This window comes from Crotalus tigris, unplaced genomic scaffold (genome assembly GCF_016545835.1).
Source record: "Crotalus tigris isolate CLP2741 ecotype Arizona unplaced genomic scaffold, ASM1654583v1 scf7180000023830.6690815, whole genome shotgun sequence".
Classification (NCBI taxonomy): domain Eukaryota; kingdom Metazoa; phylum Chordata; class Lepidosauria; order Squamata; family Viperidae; genus Crotalus; species Crotalus tigris.
In genome coordinates, this window is record NW_024100214.1 from 871755 (window position 1) to 890334 (window position 18580).

Consider the following 18580-nt stretch of genomic DNA (forward strand, 5'->3'; position numbering starts at 1 on the left):
AGGGAATTGTGATTTGTCTGGTTGTTGTTGTTCCTGTTGCAATTATTGTATTGCTTTGGGTGTTTTGTGTAGCGATTTCTGGTTGAAGTTTCATAATTATTTGTTTCTCTTGAAGACTTTGTATAAGTGTTTTTGTTCTGCTGATCTGGCTTCTGTTGTGTCACAAACAATGTTCTGATGCAGCTCTGTTTATGGCATTTGGGGTGGCTGCTGTGGAAGTTGAATCTATCCCATTGCAATTCTAAGGCACCATATTATGGAGATTTGATCACAATTTTATTCTAATTCGATATTTTACCTCATCTATTGTATTGTCCACATATTTTACATGTATGTGTTCGCTGATTCTTTATTTAAACTCATATTTGTATTTGTACAAATAATGAGGTTTATTAGTGTTGTATATCAGAGATTGCATGGTCTCTCCCCTATGCTAAATAAACATAAAGTACCCTTCTTCCCTTAAGGGAAGAAGATGGTTTATCTTTCATGTTATTATTCATGTTAAACAATCTCTTGCAGTGCTAGAAATAATTTCCCCCAATCAAGATGAAAAACGAGGGGGACAATCTTATTTATCCATTTCCAACAGCTAAGATGACTTTCATTCATTCTTAAAACTTTTCCCCTAAATTATTTATTTAGTGTGAGCATGTGGCTATGTGTGTATGTGTGTGATAAATAATATGCTTTTTTTATTAAGGAATATCAAATACTTATTGATTAAAAGAGATTTTGGAGATCATCTAATCCAACCCTCTACTCCATGCATTATCCCTGACAGATGGCCATCCAACCTGTTTTTAAATATCTCCAATACTATCTATATTCACAGGTTCTCACTAGTTTTGTCAGAATAAAGAAGGCACTGTCACAGTGTTGTGCCACAAACTCCATCCTTTTGGGCATGTTTGCAAAATCATGACATATGTAGAAACAGGGTGAGGCTTGCACCCAGAATGCCAAAACATTACAGAGCTACTTACATTACACCTATCCTTCCTGTTCACCTATTTCTGATGCTTCTGATGAAGATAGTTATTATATATCTCTGAACCAAATGTGCTTTTTCATGAGGCAACTGGACTTTCTTGTTTTTCTTTGAAGACGTTTCACTTCTCATCCAAGAAGTTTCTTCAGCTCTTCTTCAGATCTGACTGGATGGTGGGGAATGGAAGGATTTATAATTCCTTGCAGAAAGCTGGTCATTTGCATTCTTGGAAGTTTACCTGTGTCCTTGAGGGTCACCTGAGTAGTGCAGTTTGTGTGTGGAGCCATCTTGGCTGCAGGATGTTTTCTGCCCTGTTCCTATAGTCTGAAATGTTTTCTGGAAATCCAGTCCAGTCCAGTTGCCTCCTGAAAAAGCATCTTTGGGACAACCATAACCTGGATGACTGAGAATCCCAATAGACATATCTCTATGAAATTTTCTCTTCTCTTCTCTGGAGTAAACATACCCAACATCTCTGATCATTCCTATTACAGGTGGTCCTTCACTTACAACCAATTTGAAGTTATGAAGGACCTCTCCAGGGCTACTTGCAATCTAGATTTGAAGTTCCAGCAGCTCCCTCTTTCCAGTCACAATATTGCATTTTGGGTGCTCAGTAACTGGTTTCCATTTATGGCTGTTTGCAGCATCCCATGGTCATATGACCACAATTTATGACTTTTTTTTTGCTAGGAATCAACATTTACTTCCAGTCTTTGGCAAAAAAAAAAAAAAAAAAAAACACTTACTGAGGACATGATCGCCATAGAAAAAGTTGTAAAAATCAGGCATGGCCATATGGTGACCTTCTTAATGACCAACATGACTTATGACTGTTTCTGAAAAATTTCATTAATGAAAAATGTCATTAATTAATAGGATCTGTGTTGCTATAAACCAAGAGGAATGATTTGCAAACTGTTCTCGAGACGAACCAAAGGCAAGCTTTTTTCATCTAATAGTATACGCATTTTCCAAAGAAGTAATATTGGTTCAGTGTGGCTTATAATTAGGCATTACAGAGACAGGCTGTGCACTATGATGTGCACCATCTGTGCTAAAATATGTTTCTCCCAAAATAATCTCCATTGTGCTAAAATTCCCTGTCAGAAATTCTGGAAATCCTCTGATTAATGAGTCTACATTAATATAGTTTCCTTGAAAACTCGAAAACAGTCATGTCCTCTTGAACAAGGTTTTTGTTCCTGCAGTTTTGATTCATCTGATAAAAGTGTGCAAACAGCATTTTGCTATCAAATATAGGATGTTAATACTACTCACAATAATAATGAGTGTTTATGATGTCTTGGCAGAAGAGCATTTTATTAGGTAATATTTACTTGTGTGGTGATTTTTGCTGTTTTAAACTTGTTTACATGTGGTAGGATAATAAGCTGTTTGGAATTAGTTAACCACTGTAGTGGCATAGAAGCTTAGTAAAATAAAGGAATGTATTGTAATAAGCAAAGGTATTACATTATAATACAAATGTTCATGTCTCATGAAAACACATGTATAGTTTGTCAGCTTTTCTCTTTTTCTGGTACAAAAAGTAAAGGTGAGATATTTCTGGGAAAAACTATGCAAACATCCCTGTCATATAAGAAGAGAACATACTGTAATAAATATTCATAAAATGCTAACATATAATGAATACATTCTGATGCCAAATAATACTGGGGTTAAAATGCATCTTAATATACGTCTAAGATAAATATAGCTGTGTGGGAAATGTAAAATAAAAAGTAGCTACTTCTGTTAATTAAAAATCTACATTACAATGGAGGATGGTGGTATCAGAAAATATACATTTTTACTGAGGAACTTCATGTGTTTCCTCTGTTTCTGGAGGGAATTTTATAATAGTTTTGCACCACCTAGTTAACAAGTGACCTCTGCTGAGCAGCAAGCTGGCACCTCTTCAAGCTGCTATTGACGTTTCCTCTGGTTGGACTTTATCAGTTTATCTTCCCAACATATGCTTTCAGCGTGAACCTTTGTGTCTAGCTCCAAGGGGTTGGCAACTAGCCTCAGCTGGAGCTAATTCTGTTGCCACTTTATGGTGCTCAATAAAGCAGTCAGTTGGAGAGACTGTGGGAAGGAACTCTCTGAAATCAGATCAAAGATCTACCTGTTTCTATCCCATCCAGAGACTTCTCCCTCTATCATCCCTTAGGATTGAAGGTCTATGGATAAGGTCCCTCTAATCCAGAGGTGTCAAACTGCTGGCCTGCAGGCCAATTGTATCATATGGAAACCATGCCCACCCCAGATCCAGCAATGCAAAAAATGTTGTGATACGTCGCGACACGTTCACATGATGTGGCGAGTTTGACACCTACAATATGCTCTAATCCAGTGGTTCTCAACCTGTGGCTCGGGACCCCATTTGGGGTCGAACAACCATTTCACGGGGGTCGCCAAACAACGCAGTCCTCCATTTTTTCCCCCTTTTCCTTAGCTGTGCTACTCCCTTTTATTCTATTGGCTTTTGAAAGCCAATAAAATAGACTCTCTTGAATAGAGTCTAATTCTATTGGCTTTCAAAAGCCAATAGGAATTGTCCAGGCTGTCTCTGCCCTGCTGAGCCCATTCTGCAAACGGTGCTGCACCAGTTGAGTAGTCCTTGACTTACGACCGGTTGAGTAGTCCTCGACTTACGACCGGTTGAGGGTTGCGGCATTAAAAAGGTTGAAAACCACTGCTCTAATCCTAAACAGTAGCAAAGAGACACCTGGATTCATACAGCCCAGAAGCTAAATTAATTTTTAAACTCTCCACATTTAAACAATCTCATGTTTAAGGTGTTGATCTTGATCTTGATGATCCTCACTATATTTCTTGATACTCTAATTTGAGTGAAATCTTTCCTTGAAATTTCTTATTTGATGACTCCAAGAATGAATTTGTGTTTTTCTCTCTCTTCTATTTCTTGCATGTCCTCTCTAGCTTTGTAAACTTTGTAAATTATCTCCACTTGCCACTTTTCTTAAATTCTCTAAAACATGTCAAACATTGCAAATCTTTCTCCCGTGGTCTTCTTCAGCTACTTCCACCTGCTTCTCTCCCCCAGTTTTATTTTATTTTTTTCCTGCATTTATTTGTTATTGTGAGATGTCCTGATTTCTACATTATTTTTGCAAATCTAACATATATATTTGATGAAGATATTACTGTAAGGTATTGAGAGTATTTTCATAGAATGTTCCATCAAAGTCCCGGGACCTCTTTCTTACTTAGTGATTATCAGCTGAAACATTTTTACTGGATATATAGGGTGCATTTTTTTGTCCAATGTTTATTACTTTATACGATTCTTCTGTTCATCTCCAAATTTTGTTATACATTTTTCTGCTTGACAGACTGCAATATGTGTTCATTGCTTACTTTTAATCTCCATCTGATAATGCTGTCTCATGCCATAGTGGATCTGTTAATCTTCAAGATGCCACAGTGGAATTGCTCCAGCATTGATGGACTCTCTGGAAATAGTTTTGTACTTATCTAGGCTAAGGATGATCAAATATATTTTCTCCTTGATTCTTAGGATGGACTTGGGAAGCTCTTCAGCTCTCGTTGGTTTTCCTTCAGAAGCCAATTTAAAAGTTGGATATTAAGTGCTAATATTCTGGTTATGTTTCAGTTCAGAGGTGTAGCCTATGGATTTTGTACTGATGCTTGCTTGCATGATTATGTGCCATCAAATGTGTGTAAATTCCTAGCAACTACATAGACATCTATGTGGTCTATGAGTATCTATGTACATGTTGTATACTTCTGTTGTTGTTCTTCAATCACTAAATTGTGTCCAACCCTTAGGGACCACATGGACCTCCACTCTCTTCCAGAATATGCCCAAATTTATTTTCATTGTGTCAATTACCATATCCAACCATCTCATCCCATCATCCTCTTCTCCTTTTGCCTTCATTCTTTCCCAACATCAGGGTCTTTTCCAATGATTCCTCTCTTCTTGTTAGGTGGTCAAAGTATTTGAGCTTCAGCTTCAGTCTCTGTCCTTTCAAAGAACAGTTGGGGTTGATTTTCTTTAAGATTGACTGATTTGATCTCTTTCCAGTCCAAGAGGCTCTTAAGAGTCTTCTCCAGCACCACAATTCGAAAGCATCAATTCTTTAGTGCTCAGCCTTCCTTAGGGTCCAGCTCTCACAACCATAAATTACTACAGCCATAAAGTACTACAGTACTATTACTACTGTATAGCTTTGGCTATAACAGGCTGTTGTTCTGTTGTACCTCAAGGCATTATCCAATCTCTAACAAAATAGTGCTTCTAAGACCATGATTTCATTAACATCTGGCAAACCTGACAGTTCATTCTATCTAGCTGGTCCATCACATAGAACATAAGGCTATCTTCAAATTACTGGTTTTAAACCTCTGATTGGCTATGGTAGCAGAGGAATTTTCACTTGGCAGTGGGATGCACTATCATTTTCCTACATCTAGTTCACATACTTCTCTACCTCTCTCAACAGCTTCAGGTCAACTGCTTTGATCTCAGTGGAACAGCTTTATTTCCAAGACTCAGGAACTCATTATCTGAAAATATTCTTTCTACCAAACAGAGGGTCCTGGGGTCTCCAGCATCAGGAAGTACCATTTGCTCTTAGACCTCTTTCTTGGTGTCCATCAGATTTCTGCTTTACCTACCTTTAACTTGATAGTTAAATGAATAGTTAGAGTATACATGTAGTATATATCTGTGTGTTCATGCATGTGGGGAAGCTGCATTTATATTTGAGCAAGCTGGTGTTTTATAATTGATAATGGACAAGCCATTCCATCAACCATCTTGTACCTTTGACATGTTCTCAAAATTCCAAACGTGTCTATCAGCCTGAGACATGGTTGAAGATCACTGGCTTTATTTTTGAAATATGCCAAATAATGCCTACATCACCACTGATTTTATAACTGTTTGGATACTTATTGATTTGGAAAGCTGATGCCCATAATATTAAAAAAGGAGGGGGAGGAGGGTTGGTAGCTTTGGGTAACCATCTGGTTTCATAGCTTAAAATTATGCAATGTATCAAGTGCTTTTATAGAAGCCTGGAATTTGGGTAGTCTGAGCGCCAAAGAATTGAGGCCTTTGAACTATGGTGCTGGAGAAGACTCCTGCAAATCCCTTGGACTGCAAGGCATTCAAACTGGTCAGTCTTAGAAGAGATCAACCCTGACTGCTCTTTAGAAGGCCAGATCCTGAAGTTGAAACTCAAGTACTTTGTCCACCTAATGAGAAGGATGGACACTGGAGAAGAGCCTAATGCTGGGAAAGATTGAGGGCAAGAGAAGAGATGACAGAGAATGAGGTGGCTGGATGGAGTCACTGAAGCAGTAGGCATGAACTTAAATGGACTCCAGAAGATAGTAGAGGACAGGAAGGCCTGGGGGTCGCGATGGGGTCGGACATGACTTCGCAACTAACAACAACTTAGGATCAGATTGGGACCAATATTTCTGTTGCTAAGCAAAGCATTTATTAAATGAGCTGCATCCAATTTTACAGCCTTTTTTTCCTCATGATTATTAAGCAAATCACTACTGTTACTAAGTGCATCACATGGTCATTAAGCAAATGCAGCTTCCCCCATTGGCTTTGCATGTCCGAAGCTGACTGGGAAGGTCACAAACAGTGATCATATGACCCTGGGGCACTGCAACTGTCATAAATACCTGACAGTTGCAAAGCACTCAAATTTTGATCAAGTGACTGTGAAGATGCTGCCATGGGTGGAAGTTCAAGGACACGTTGTAAGTCACTTTTTTCAGTGCTGTGGTAACTTTGAATTAAATAAATGGTTGTAAGTTGAGAACTACCTGAATTATCCTATATGCTTCTCTTAATGCTTGGTTGTATTCCTGCCTAGAACATCTTCCCCATATCAGACAACTAACATGCAAAATGATTTACCATACGGAACCATTTTGATTAAATTTCTCCATGCAACCTAAAAGATTCATAGATTCCTTTTATACCTAGTGATTATGCCCTAAGCAATGATTGAATTATTTTGTTGTGATACAGCTGCATAAGACATCTAAGAATCTCAGTCATTTGCACAAGTCTTAACATTTGTCTTTTTCTCCCAACTGGCATCTTATTTGAGCAATGGGTGTTGATGGGAATAATCCACATGATGAATTGCCTTTACAGTAAAATTTGGGATCATAACATGGGTGAATGTCCTTCCCCGAGACAGGATAAAACTTGATCAATTTTTCTTGATCAATTCAGACTGAAATCATATTCAGATAAAACAAATAGATTTAATCAGTCCTTTACTATAGAGTTCCCCAACCTTTCCAGCCTTGTGGACTGGTGGGGGGGGGGAGGAGGGGAGAAGGGATGTTTCTATGTGACCAGCAGGCACATGCATGCACTCACCTGCTGCTCATGCAAGTAGGGATGCTTGTGCGTACATTTGTTCTCCTGCCACTTTGTTCTCTGGTTCTGAATAGCTCACAGCCCAGTAGTGGGCCACGCCCAAGGGTTAGGGACCCCTGCTTTGCTACATCCTTTGAGAACTATGCAGAAATAACATAATATTTATGAAATTTAGAGCTTTGGACTTTTCACTTCTAACTTCTTCCTCTTCCCAACAGAAAGCGTGCTACTCATAGTGCTGGCAAAAGAAAGGGCAGCCAGAAAGACTTGAGACCTCCAGATCTTTGGATACACCATGAAGAGATGGAAATGAAGAACATTGAAAAGCCATCAGGCTCTGAGCCACCAGGAAGAGTCTCACCAATCAAGAGCTGTCAAGAAATCACTCCAGGCAGCCACAGCCAATCTGAAACTCAGATGGGCAGCAAAAGTGCCCCACAATCTGGTAATATTGCTTCTTACCATATGTAAAATCCCTAATGAATTCCAGTGAAAAAAAATCACATGAGAAGCAATTATGGCACTTCATCCAGAGGTGTGTATCAAGAGGAGATGCTGTAGGCATTGAGTGAAAAACACAACTTAAGCATCAGTTTAGGTCAGGGGTAGGCAGCCTTGGCTCTTTTATGACTCGTGGACTTCAATTCCCAGAATTTCTGAGCCAACTTCTGGGAGTTGAAGTCATAAAAGAGCCAAGGTTGCCTACCCCTGGTTTAGATTCATCTGCCCCATATAGTGGTCAGATGAGAAAAAATATACTCTGTGTGATGTTTTTGATGTCAAGTGTACCAATCCCGTATATCTTTGATGGCAAGTAAGATTTTACTAATCTTGCTAGCAACACATGGCAGAGGGAAAATTCTACAAGACATTGATTCATAAGTGGTTGACAATGACCTATTGATTAGTCTCTAGATATGCTTTGTATTGTGTTTAATGTCTCCGTATTTTGTAAGTTCTTTTGTGTCTCTAGATAGAAAGGTTATAAATCAAGGATTGATAGCTTTTTTCAACCTAAGAACAATTGAGGCTTTCTGCCAACCATGGTTAAAGCCGTAGCCCAACTGGATGGAGTCACTGCAGTGGTGGGATTCAAATATGTGAACAACCAGTTTTCTGTGTGGATGCCACTTCCGGAAGTCCATTCTGGGCCTGGGCAATAAAAAATTAGCTATCGGTTCTGCCAAAGTGGTGCAAACTGTCTGAATCCCACCAATAAGTCACTGCTGATACTGCCAGCACCATGTTTATCTCCCCACCCAACCTCATTAATAAACATCATTCAAGCATGCATACACTCCCTTATTTAAACACACTTATTCACACAACCTCTCATACACTTTTATTATTTTTACTTATTTTTTTATTCAATTTCTATAGCCACCCAACTCAGCCAAGTGACTCTAGGCGGCTTACAATTCTAAAACTATAAAACCATTAAAACAATAAAAAACAAAAAAAAGCATCCAAAGAATAAGTACATACTGTAGTTAACCAACTAGCATTTAAGCCAAGAAAGGGGGCTTAAATCTTTAGCACGTTCTGAGTCCTGAGCCTGGATAGAAAGCCAGGTTTTTAAAGCCTTATGAAAGGCCAACCAGGGTCACTCTAATCTCTGATTAAGATAATATCCGATTATTCTTTAAATTTTACTTGATCACTGCCATCTCAAGGTCCCAAGATACAAATTACTATAAGGTGCATAGTTGTCCTGACCTTGGGCATTGCAGAAATAGGATATTATAGAACAGGGATAGGCAACCTTGGCTCTTTTATGACTCGTGGACTTCAACTCCCAGAATTCCTGAGCCAGCATGGCTGGCTCAGGAATTCTGGGAGTTGAAGTCCACGAGTCATAAAAGAGCCAAGGTTGCCTATCCCTGTTCTATAAGAATCTAGACTAGTCCTGAGATTGGTTCAGATGAAAGACCATTCCAGCCCAACATCTATCACATTGGCCAAACAGATACTGTATATCAGAAGTTCAGAAGCATCACAGGTTGATGATGGCCCTCTTCCTCTGTTCCTCCTAACAACTTTGTGAGTGAAATGTAGGTTTGTGTGTAGCAACATGGATCTCAGTCAGGGTACTTGACGGGCATCTTTTCATGAATTAAGATCTCAAGCTTTGGATTCTGGTTGGATAAGCATTTTTTTTCTTACCTAGGATTACATTTAACTGGATCTCAGATATTTCAGATAACACATTTTTTTTCATAATCATTAGTAAAAAAATAGATCTGAACTCTACAGAGAAGGCAACATGTGTTAACGCAACTCAAAGGCTAAAGCAAAAGTCTTGAATAGTAAACAATTACAAGCAGATTTTCTTCTGCAACGCTAATGCTCATAAAACCAGTAATTGCTATTGCAGATATAAACAGGTTTGTTTATATCAGGGTTTAATATAGATAATAATGTGTATAGCAAATGGGTAATTCCAGATATTTATACTTGTTCATATGTGGCACTAAAGCTTCTCATTTTATGCTATCAGTCTGCCAAATTTTCAACCACAGACTTTGCAATTCTGGCATTAGAGTTTGATTTGAAATTATACTAAAAATATTAAAAATTTGAAATATGATACCCTAAGATTTTATTCCTGAATGTACTGCTTAAGTTATCAGGATTCATTTGTACAACAATTGATCTTGAGAAACTGGAGATTATATATTGTCTTTTAAATGCTCTCCTGAGGGTATCTGCCCATTCAAATAGATTAGCATCAGAACAGAATAGAGCTGGAAGGGACCTTGGAGGTCTTCTAGTCCAACCCCCTGTTCAAGCAGGAGGCCCTATACCATTTCAGATAAGTGAATGTCTTCTTAAAAACCTCCAGTGATAAAGCACCCAGAACTTCTGGAGGCAAGCTGTTCTACTGGTTAATTGTTCTCACTGTTAGAAAGTATCTCCCTTATTCAAGGTTGCTTCTCTCCTGGGTTAGTTTCCATCCATTGTTTCTTGTCCTGCCCTCTTGTGCTTTGGAAAATAAGTTGACCCCCTCCTCTTTGTGGCAGCCTCTCAAATACTGGAATGTACTATCATGCCCCCCCCCAAGTCTTTATTTCCTCTAGACTAGCCAAACCCAATCTTACAATTAAGGTTTGGTATAGTGGGCATGCTCCAGGTCTCTTGCGCCAGGCCTTGTCTTGCTTTAGGTTTAAACCTTCTCAAGTTAGAAATCCTCAAGACTGGGGTAAGCTGCAATTCTACTCGTCTCTCTCTTCTGTTATCCCACGGTCCGTTGGCTGTGGCAAGTTGTCCCGTGGCAAGTTGACCTTGGCAAGTCTGCTGGGAATGAATCAACAGCAGTGAGATAGCCAGGATGAGTCAGCCAAGGCAAGTTGTCCCAATCTTAGCTCTCCATTAATTGATGAAGGTCAAACATTGGGAGAATAATATTGAAACCTTGGGATTAAGAGAATAGGTATACATACAGTCTGGGCTTCTGATTTATTTTTCTTTCTTTCCATTTTGTATTTATTTTTATTATCCACTTTTTATCACTGTTGTTAGCAACTCAGAGTTGTGTGCCACAAGATGGGTGACTTTTTCTTTTCTTCCTAGAATTTTCCCACAAGTGCAGGGTTCTTTTTTTTTTTTTTCAGATCAACTGAGTGTTGATCCATTGGTAGGAACAGGATTTGATTTGAGTTGTCATCTGAGCCTGACATTGCGGGCTGAGAGAGTGGCTGGCTTTCATGGTTAAGGCAGGACTAAAACTCCCAGACTCCCGGTTCCTAGCCTTGAAAAAAAATAAGTAAATAAAATCACACAGAATGTCATATGCTGACTGGACCAAATAATTAGCATATGAAAACATGATAATTCTTGCTGTGGATTTCTTACATGAACTATAAGGAAATCTAGTTGCCAACCATATTTTTTGAAAGATGATCAGCATTTCTGCAAAGTATTTTCCATCGGAGCTACAAGGAGACATGACTAAGCTGTGACACAAATTTATAGAGAGGAATTAGCATTCAAAGTCAATTGTGAGAAAATGAGAAGCAATTCATTTGATTCCAAAGTGGCCCTTAATATTTTCTGTGTTACTATTAAGATGGGATGTTGATTGAGTCCCCCACTTTTTTAAATTGGAAGCTATGACAAAACATGTCCATTTATCTTTCCTCTGACTGGGGAGCAAGGAGCCAAACAGCTTGTATTTGAATTTTATTTACTCATTTAAAGCCTTTATAGAGCCACTCATCTTATGCTCATGCATTTAAGCTTTGCTTTTTTTTCCTCCCTTTTAGTTCCTGACACAGAAGAAGTGGGAAGTAGCATATCCACATTGGAACGTTCTCTTGCAGCTCGACGAGCAACCCGTGCCAAGCTCATGATTCCTATGGACTCACAGCCCAGCAATCCTTGTAAGCCTAACACCTACCCTAATATTCAAACAGGAATTCCATTGTGTTGTCATGTTGTTAGATAACTCTCTTCATTCAGTTGGCTAAATAGACATGTTTACAAGGAAGTCTTCTCCTACGTGATTGCCTCTCCCTGCTTGGATTGTCAATGGAGATCCCACCCTAACTCAGGCTGGTGGGTGATGCACAGCTGATGGATATATAGTATGGAGCCATCGACTGTCTTCATTGTCCATGACAATCACCCACGGACTCCCCTAAGAGGGGATCATGCCTAAAAATGCTACAATGGGAATACCACCCACTGTGGTTGATTAGAGTCAGTTTAGTGTAGTGGTAAAGATGCTGCCCTAGAAACTAGAAGTTTGCGAGCTCTAGTCCCTTCTTAGCCATGAAAGCTGGCTGGATTACTTTGGGTCAATAACCAGGAGACTGAGCTCCAGTCCTACCTTAGGCATGAAAGCTGACTAGATGATTTTGGGCTAATCATCAGGAGACTGTGAGTTCTATTCCCAGCTTAGGCATGAAAGCCAACTGGGTGACCTTGGGCTAGTTACTCTTATTTAGCCTAACACAGAGTTGTTGTGGGAGAAAATAGGAGGACAACGTATTATGTATGTTATGCATGTTAGCCATAGCTAGGCATTTTTGAAGGCTCCCAAATGTTTTTGGCTATCTGAAGTACAGAAAAAAGTAATGTCTTTCTGCCACTTATGTAGGAAAATTAAAAATATCTAGTAGCCTCAACTAGCAAATCTATGTTGGCTTCCCAGTGATGCCTCATCACTGAAGGTATTTTTTAGTCTAATATATAAATTACAATTTTAAATCCTTCCCTGTTTTCCTAGATCAGCTGCCGAAAATAGCTGTCTCGCCTTGCTTAATACTATGGCCACTTAACATTTGCATATATGCAGACATCGTTGCATTGCAAGGTTTTGAAAAAGCAACTGAGCACATAAATCTCAGATGGTATAGGGATTCATTCATTTTTGTCCAGAGCTTATAGTACAAACTGTTCCAATTGGATCAATTCTGAGCAGTGTATGATTTCCCAAATCTATAACTTGGACTCAAAACAGCCAAGATGAATATAAAAGATAAATATAAAATTTTCAAGATGTACAAAAAGGCACAAAACTAAAATATGAAATAATTTTTATAGCAAACCCTAGAGCCATGTAGCTAAATAGTTCCGATATTCCACTCTGCCTTCCTTTCTGGAGATAAATCAATCTCCAAAAGAGAGAAACAAAATCAAGCTTTATTAAAATAAAAAAACTGGAAAGATAGATGAAATAATTGAATGTATAAAAGAATATTGCATAAAATACGTGCAATATTTTCAACAGGCTAAAATATAATGCTGTCTGCTTCTATGTAATTAATGAGCTAGGACAAGATCTCTGCTTTTAACTTAGCTCACAAGAAGTTAATAAAGAGAAAATAGTTTTCCAAAAAATAAATTGGAAAATGGTCTGAAATTATACAGAATGGCCTTACGTCTGTAAATTACATAACGGGAAAAGAAAATGAAGTTTAACCAACATACACAGACTAAAGGAAACTTAACCAGAGTTAGAATAGAATAGAGCTGGAAGGGACCTTGGAGGTCTTCTAGTCCAGCCCCCTGCTCAAGCAGGAGAACCTATACCATCTCAGACAGGTGAATGTCTAGTTGTGGAATGCCCACAACTTCTGACGGCAAGCTGTTCCACTAGTTGATTGTCCTCACTGTCAGGAAGTTTCTCCTTAATTCCAGGCTGCTTCTCTCTTTGATCAGTTTAATTCCTATTTCTTAGACATACAAGTAATTCTTGACTTACAACCATATTTGGGGCCAGAAATTCTGTTGTTAAGCAAGACAGCTATGAAGTGAGTTGTGCCTGATTTTACGTCCTTTGTGCCACCATTGTTAAGTGAACCACTGCAGTTGTTCAATGAATCATAAAGTCATTAAGTGAATTAATGTTCCCCATTGACTTTGCTTGTCAGAAGCTGGCTGAAGTCTCAAACAGCAACTTTAAATCCCTGGGATAGGGCAACCATCATAAATGCCTGCCCATTGCCAAGCACCTGAATTTTGATCATGTGACTTGGGGTTGCTGCGGTGGCCTTAAGTGTGAGGATTAGTTCTAAGTTCGAAGTCACTTTTTTTCAGTGATGTTGTGATTTTGAAAGGTCATTAAATGGATGCTCATAAGTCAAGGACTAGCTGTAATTTGAACTGCAAATAAATTATCCCCCCCTAGTCATTTATCAGAACTATCGGAACAATATTTTCATAGCTCAGGTACAACAGTTTCTTGCTCTATTTTTTTAGACTTTTACCTTGGACTTTTAAGAGAACAAATCTTTCTCTGTATTAAAAAAGGGAGGGGCTGAGACAATCCAAGCATATGTGTTAAAGCCCATCTTCTAGAATAACAGAGTTGGCTTAGAGGTGTTTTAGTCCAACCCAAGCAGGAGACTTTATACCATTTCAGACAAATGGTTGTCCAATCTCTTGTTAAAAATCTCCAGTGTTGGAGCATCCACAACTTCTGGAGGTAAGCTGTTCCACTGACTGCCAGAAAATTTCTCCTTAGTTCCAGGTTGGTTCTCTCCTTGATTAGTTTCCATCCATTGCTTCTTGTCCTGCTTTCAGGTGCTTTGGAGAATAGGTTGACCCCCTCTTCTCTGTAGCAGTCCCTTACACTTCAACAGTATCTGGCATTTGCAAGGCTGCTGAATGCATGTTGACTATTTACAACACAGCCACTAAAAAAAAAAAGCAAAGTAAACATCTTTTGAACAATTTGGAAAAGCTGCTAGTGCTGGATAAAGCACAGAAGAGATTCAGCTTTCCCTTTTAATTGTTATCCGTATTAAGGATCACTTGATTTAAGTCTCTTATCTAAACAATGAAAGAAGGCATTCAGTTTGGTAAGAACAGTTTCATCAGGTATTGATTATTTTAAAAAGAGAACCAAAAGGCCTTCCACTTACCCACAAAGACAAAATTGTTCTAAAATTGGTTGAGACAGTTGGTGATCTACTTACTAACTGTGCAATTGCTTTTTATATACGCCATGGTTGAAACACTTTTTATGTTGCTGGAAGTAAACTGTAAGCAGTTTTTTCCCCCAGTTCTGCTTTGGGATTATTGATGTATACAATAGAAAAACAACATTTTATAGAAACAGAGATATGAAAAAACTTACAGTATGCATTGGGCCAATCTTCTTAATCTGATCCCTTCCAAGATGATATTCCTAGAGGTCATCAGGTTGGGGAAGGTTGACTTACAAGATCATAAGCAGCAGGAATGTAAATATATATTAAAGAGGGAAAGGATACCATGATTATAAGCTGGGCAAGCCAACAATGACAATAATTTAAAGTACATGTCAGCACCAGATCATTAATTGAAGTGTAATTATCAGACTTTAATATTGATATAATTGACCACCAAACAAAGAACAGGCAGAGAATTTCTTCCATAGTTGATGGAATAAGGACAAAAATTCTTTAAAGTGTGAATGATGAATAACACTTGGGAATTTTCTCCATACGTTACTAGCAACCCCCCAAAAATTACTGTACATTAGTTATTTCCCAAAAAAAAGCAAAATCTTCTGGTTGATTGGCTGAGTGTTTGATTGATTTTTCAGTGTATATGCCATTTACTTCCAAATACCTTTGTGGAGATCTTCCCCAAAATGCCTCTGGGAAGCCCCCTACTCCTAAATTGATGGAAAGCAATTCCTGGGTCCCATTTTGTCAACCAATAATAATTGTTTGCTGGCACACTGTCAGGGTAATAGTGAAAAGTCATCATGGTGAAGTGCCCTAGAGCAGAGGTCTCCAACCTTTCTCAGTTGGCAGACCAGAGGGAAAGGGAAGGGGAAGCATTTTACCCCTGTGCGCATGTGCACACACAAATGGGGCTATGAGCATGCACGACACAAATGGGGTGGTGCTAATACCCATGTGACTCTCACTAGCACTGCCCCGTTTTTGTCATGCAGGCACTAGCACTACCCTGTTTTCGCCGCACAGCCCCCCGTTTGCATAGTGGCAGCACGCTAGTGCAAGTGGGGGTGAGCATGCACACATGTGCATTCACTAGCCAGCATGTTCCATGGCCTGCTGGCAAGCAGGCCAAGGCCTGGTAGTGGGCCATGGCCCACAGTTTGGGAACCCTTGCCCTAGAGAGACCATTGGTGTGAGATTTCTCTAATTGATTTTTAAAACCCTAATTGTAAAGACTTCTTTACAATTAGTCATGTACTAGACAACCACTGAGTCATTCTTTTTCCACCATATTATATAGGGTTGGGTCATTTTCTATCCCTTCACAAACCTCAGGAGAAACCCAGGGAAGTCTCCTCCTCCTCCTCCTCCTCCTCCTGCCACTTTGCTGAGGGAGGAAACAAAAGGAGCACCAGACCATGAGGGACACTGCATCCCCATTCTCCTTTCTGGTATGTCCACAAGGGCCCCCTTCCTCCAGGGAGGAAAAGGGCTCACCTTTCAATCACCAGTGCCTCAATTAACCAGTGTAACAGCTTGCCATCAGAACTTGTGGGTGTTCCATCACTGGAGATTTTTAAGAAGAGATTGGTCAGTCACTTCTCTTAAATGATAAAGAGTCTCCTGCTTGAGGAGGGAGTTGGACTAGAAGAACCCCCAAGGTCCCTTCCAGCTCTATTCTGACTGACTGATATGGAAAGAAAGGCCTCCCTATTCCATGCTTCGGCCTTGGATTTCCTGCCAGTTGCACCAACAAACTTTAATTTGCTGTGCAGCTTACAACATGAATTAAAAGTAACAAGCTTGAAATCAATAGCTCACAGTAGAAATTTTGAGTTAAGTGAAAGAAGCAGAAGAAATGCAAGCCAGTAGCATTGTTTTATAAAAATGTACAAAACAACCTTGAAAATGATAGAAACATTCAGCTCCCACCCAAACATCAACAAAAAGACTACCCAGATGTGAAACAAACAACACTCAAAAGGATTCTGATTATCCAAAGGAACAATCTGGAAATCTAATCTGCTTCTCTAGTTTATAATTGTTTTGTAAAAGCAGAACTTGTAATTGGACAATATGAGTTTGTGTCTTCATTCACTTCTGCCACCATAAATCAGCTGGGCTACCACTGAGCCTGCCACAAGAGAAGGCTTTGGCACTCCATGGTTGCAAACATATTTATCTATTTGTCAAGTAGAAGGCCCGGAGCTAGTGTGAAGATAGCTGTCAGTTATTTTAATGATATAATCTTATCCCTTTTCTGTGCATGTACATACATACACTCAGATGCACAAATGCTTTATCAAAAAGAATTAATCATCTTCTTTGTTCCTCAAAATAAGTCTTTATGTACCATAGTTTCAAAGACTATGGTGTGAATATTTATTTGCAGTTCTTGTGCTTCTGCTTTTCAAAAAAGCCTATAACTCTCTGGACAGTTTGTACTTGAATTTAACAGCAGGGAAGAATCCCAGCCTTCTTTCTCTTTTGGAAATGCAGGTGGCAAAAAGAAGTAGATCCATTAGAATACATTCAGACTAGGAGTTCTTAGCAAAGAATGTCACCATGTTTTGTAGTTTTCCCACCTGAGTATAAATGCTGCATATTCACCGATCAGTTCAATAGGTTATGAACCTAATAATGGCAGCCATGTTAGCTGAGGGGAAGGATCTGAGAGGATGTGTCATTAAATTAATTCCACAGCATGAATAAAATATACTTCAAATTTTTAACTCTCATCCATTTGAGCAAGACTGACTTGATTTTAATATGCATCAGGTTTTCTTTTTTGGATTAGTATCTTGGAGGTACAGATTTGGCTTCCGAATTAAGAAGAAAATTCTGCCTCTTTGAAAAAGATGGAAATAAATGTATAATTTTGCTGCTATCAGTAAGTAGAGTAACAATACTAGGTACCACAGGGGTTCTTAAACTTTTTCCCTTCACAACTCATTTTAGTGTAATCTTAATTTACATACCTACCCTAAAAATCCAAACACCAAAATGAACACAAATGAACAACATCAAGAACAAAAAGCAATAGAATGGAAATTTGGGGAAGGTAGATTTATTGTAACCTATTATGTATTACAGTACAATTACAATATATATTGCAATTTATTATAATTGCATCTTTGCACCTCCTCTGGGCTTTGTTTGCACCTCCCCAAAAGAGGTAAATCTCACAGTTTGGGAAACACAGAGATAGTGCTAATAGTTTATTGACTATTACTTCAAAACCTTGCTGGCTCTTGTTGGGGAAGTTAACACTACAAGGGAAATAGAGATAATGACTAGACTTAATTATTCTAATTTTGCCCTACATGGAGCAAGATATATTTACAGTGGTACTTCAATAACTCTTGGGGCCTTGGTTATGGTTATTTACGTGGTCACTAAGAGTTGATAATGAGTTGAAAAAGAATAACAAAATAACAGAGTTGGAAGGGATCTTGGAGATCTTCTAGACCAACCCCTTGCTTAAACAGGAGACCCTGTACCATATCAGACAAATGGTTGTCCAGTCTTCTTAAAAACCTCCAGTGTTGGAGCATTCACAATTTCTGAAGGCAACTATTCCATTGATTAATTATTTTCACTGTCAGGAAATTTCTCCCTAGTTCTAGTTGGAACTAAGTTGGAGTTGATGGCACATAACCAATGATTGGCTATGACCCAATCATTAGAGTCAACAACCAGTTGATTAGATTGTGATGTTTATTTGGACAAATAGAATTATTGTAGTTGTTTTTATTACTATTATTCTTTGAGGCAGAAATGAAAATG

At 38.8% G+C, this 18580-nt stretch overlaps 1 protein-coding gene across 1 annotated transcript in view; it reads left to right on the forward strand.

Moving 5' to 3' along the window:
• Positions 1–18580, forward strand: part of DCC (DCC netrin 1 receptor) — a 450546-nt gene that overhangs the window by 394585 nt on the left and 37381 nt on the right. Inside the window, exons 20-21 of the mRNA XM_039322125.1 lie at positions 7619–7845; positions 11663–11779. Of these exons, the coding sequence (XP_039178059.1) occupies positions 7619–7845; positions 11663–11779 (344 nt within the window). The remainder of the gene's footprint in view (positions 1–7618; positions 7846–11662; positions 11780–18580) is intronic.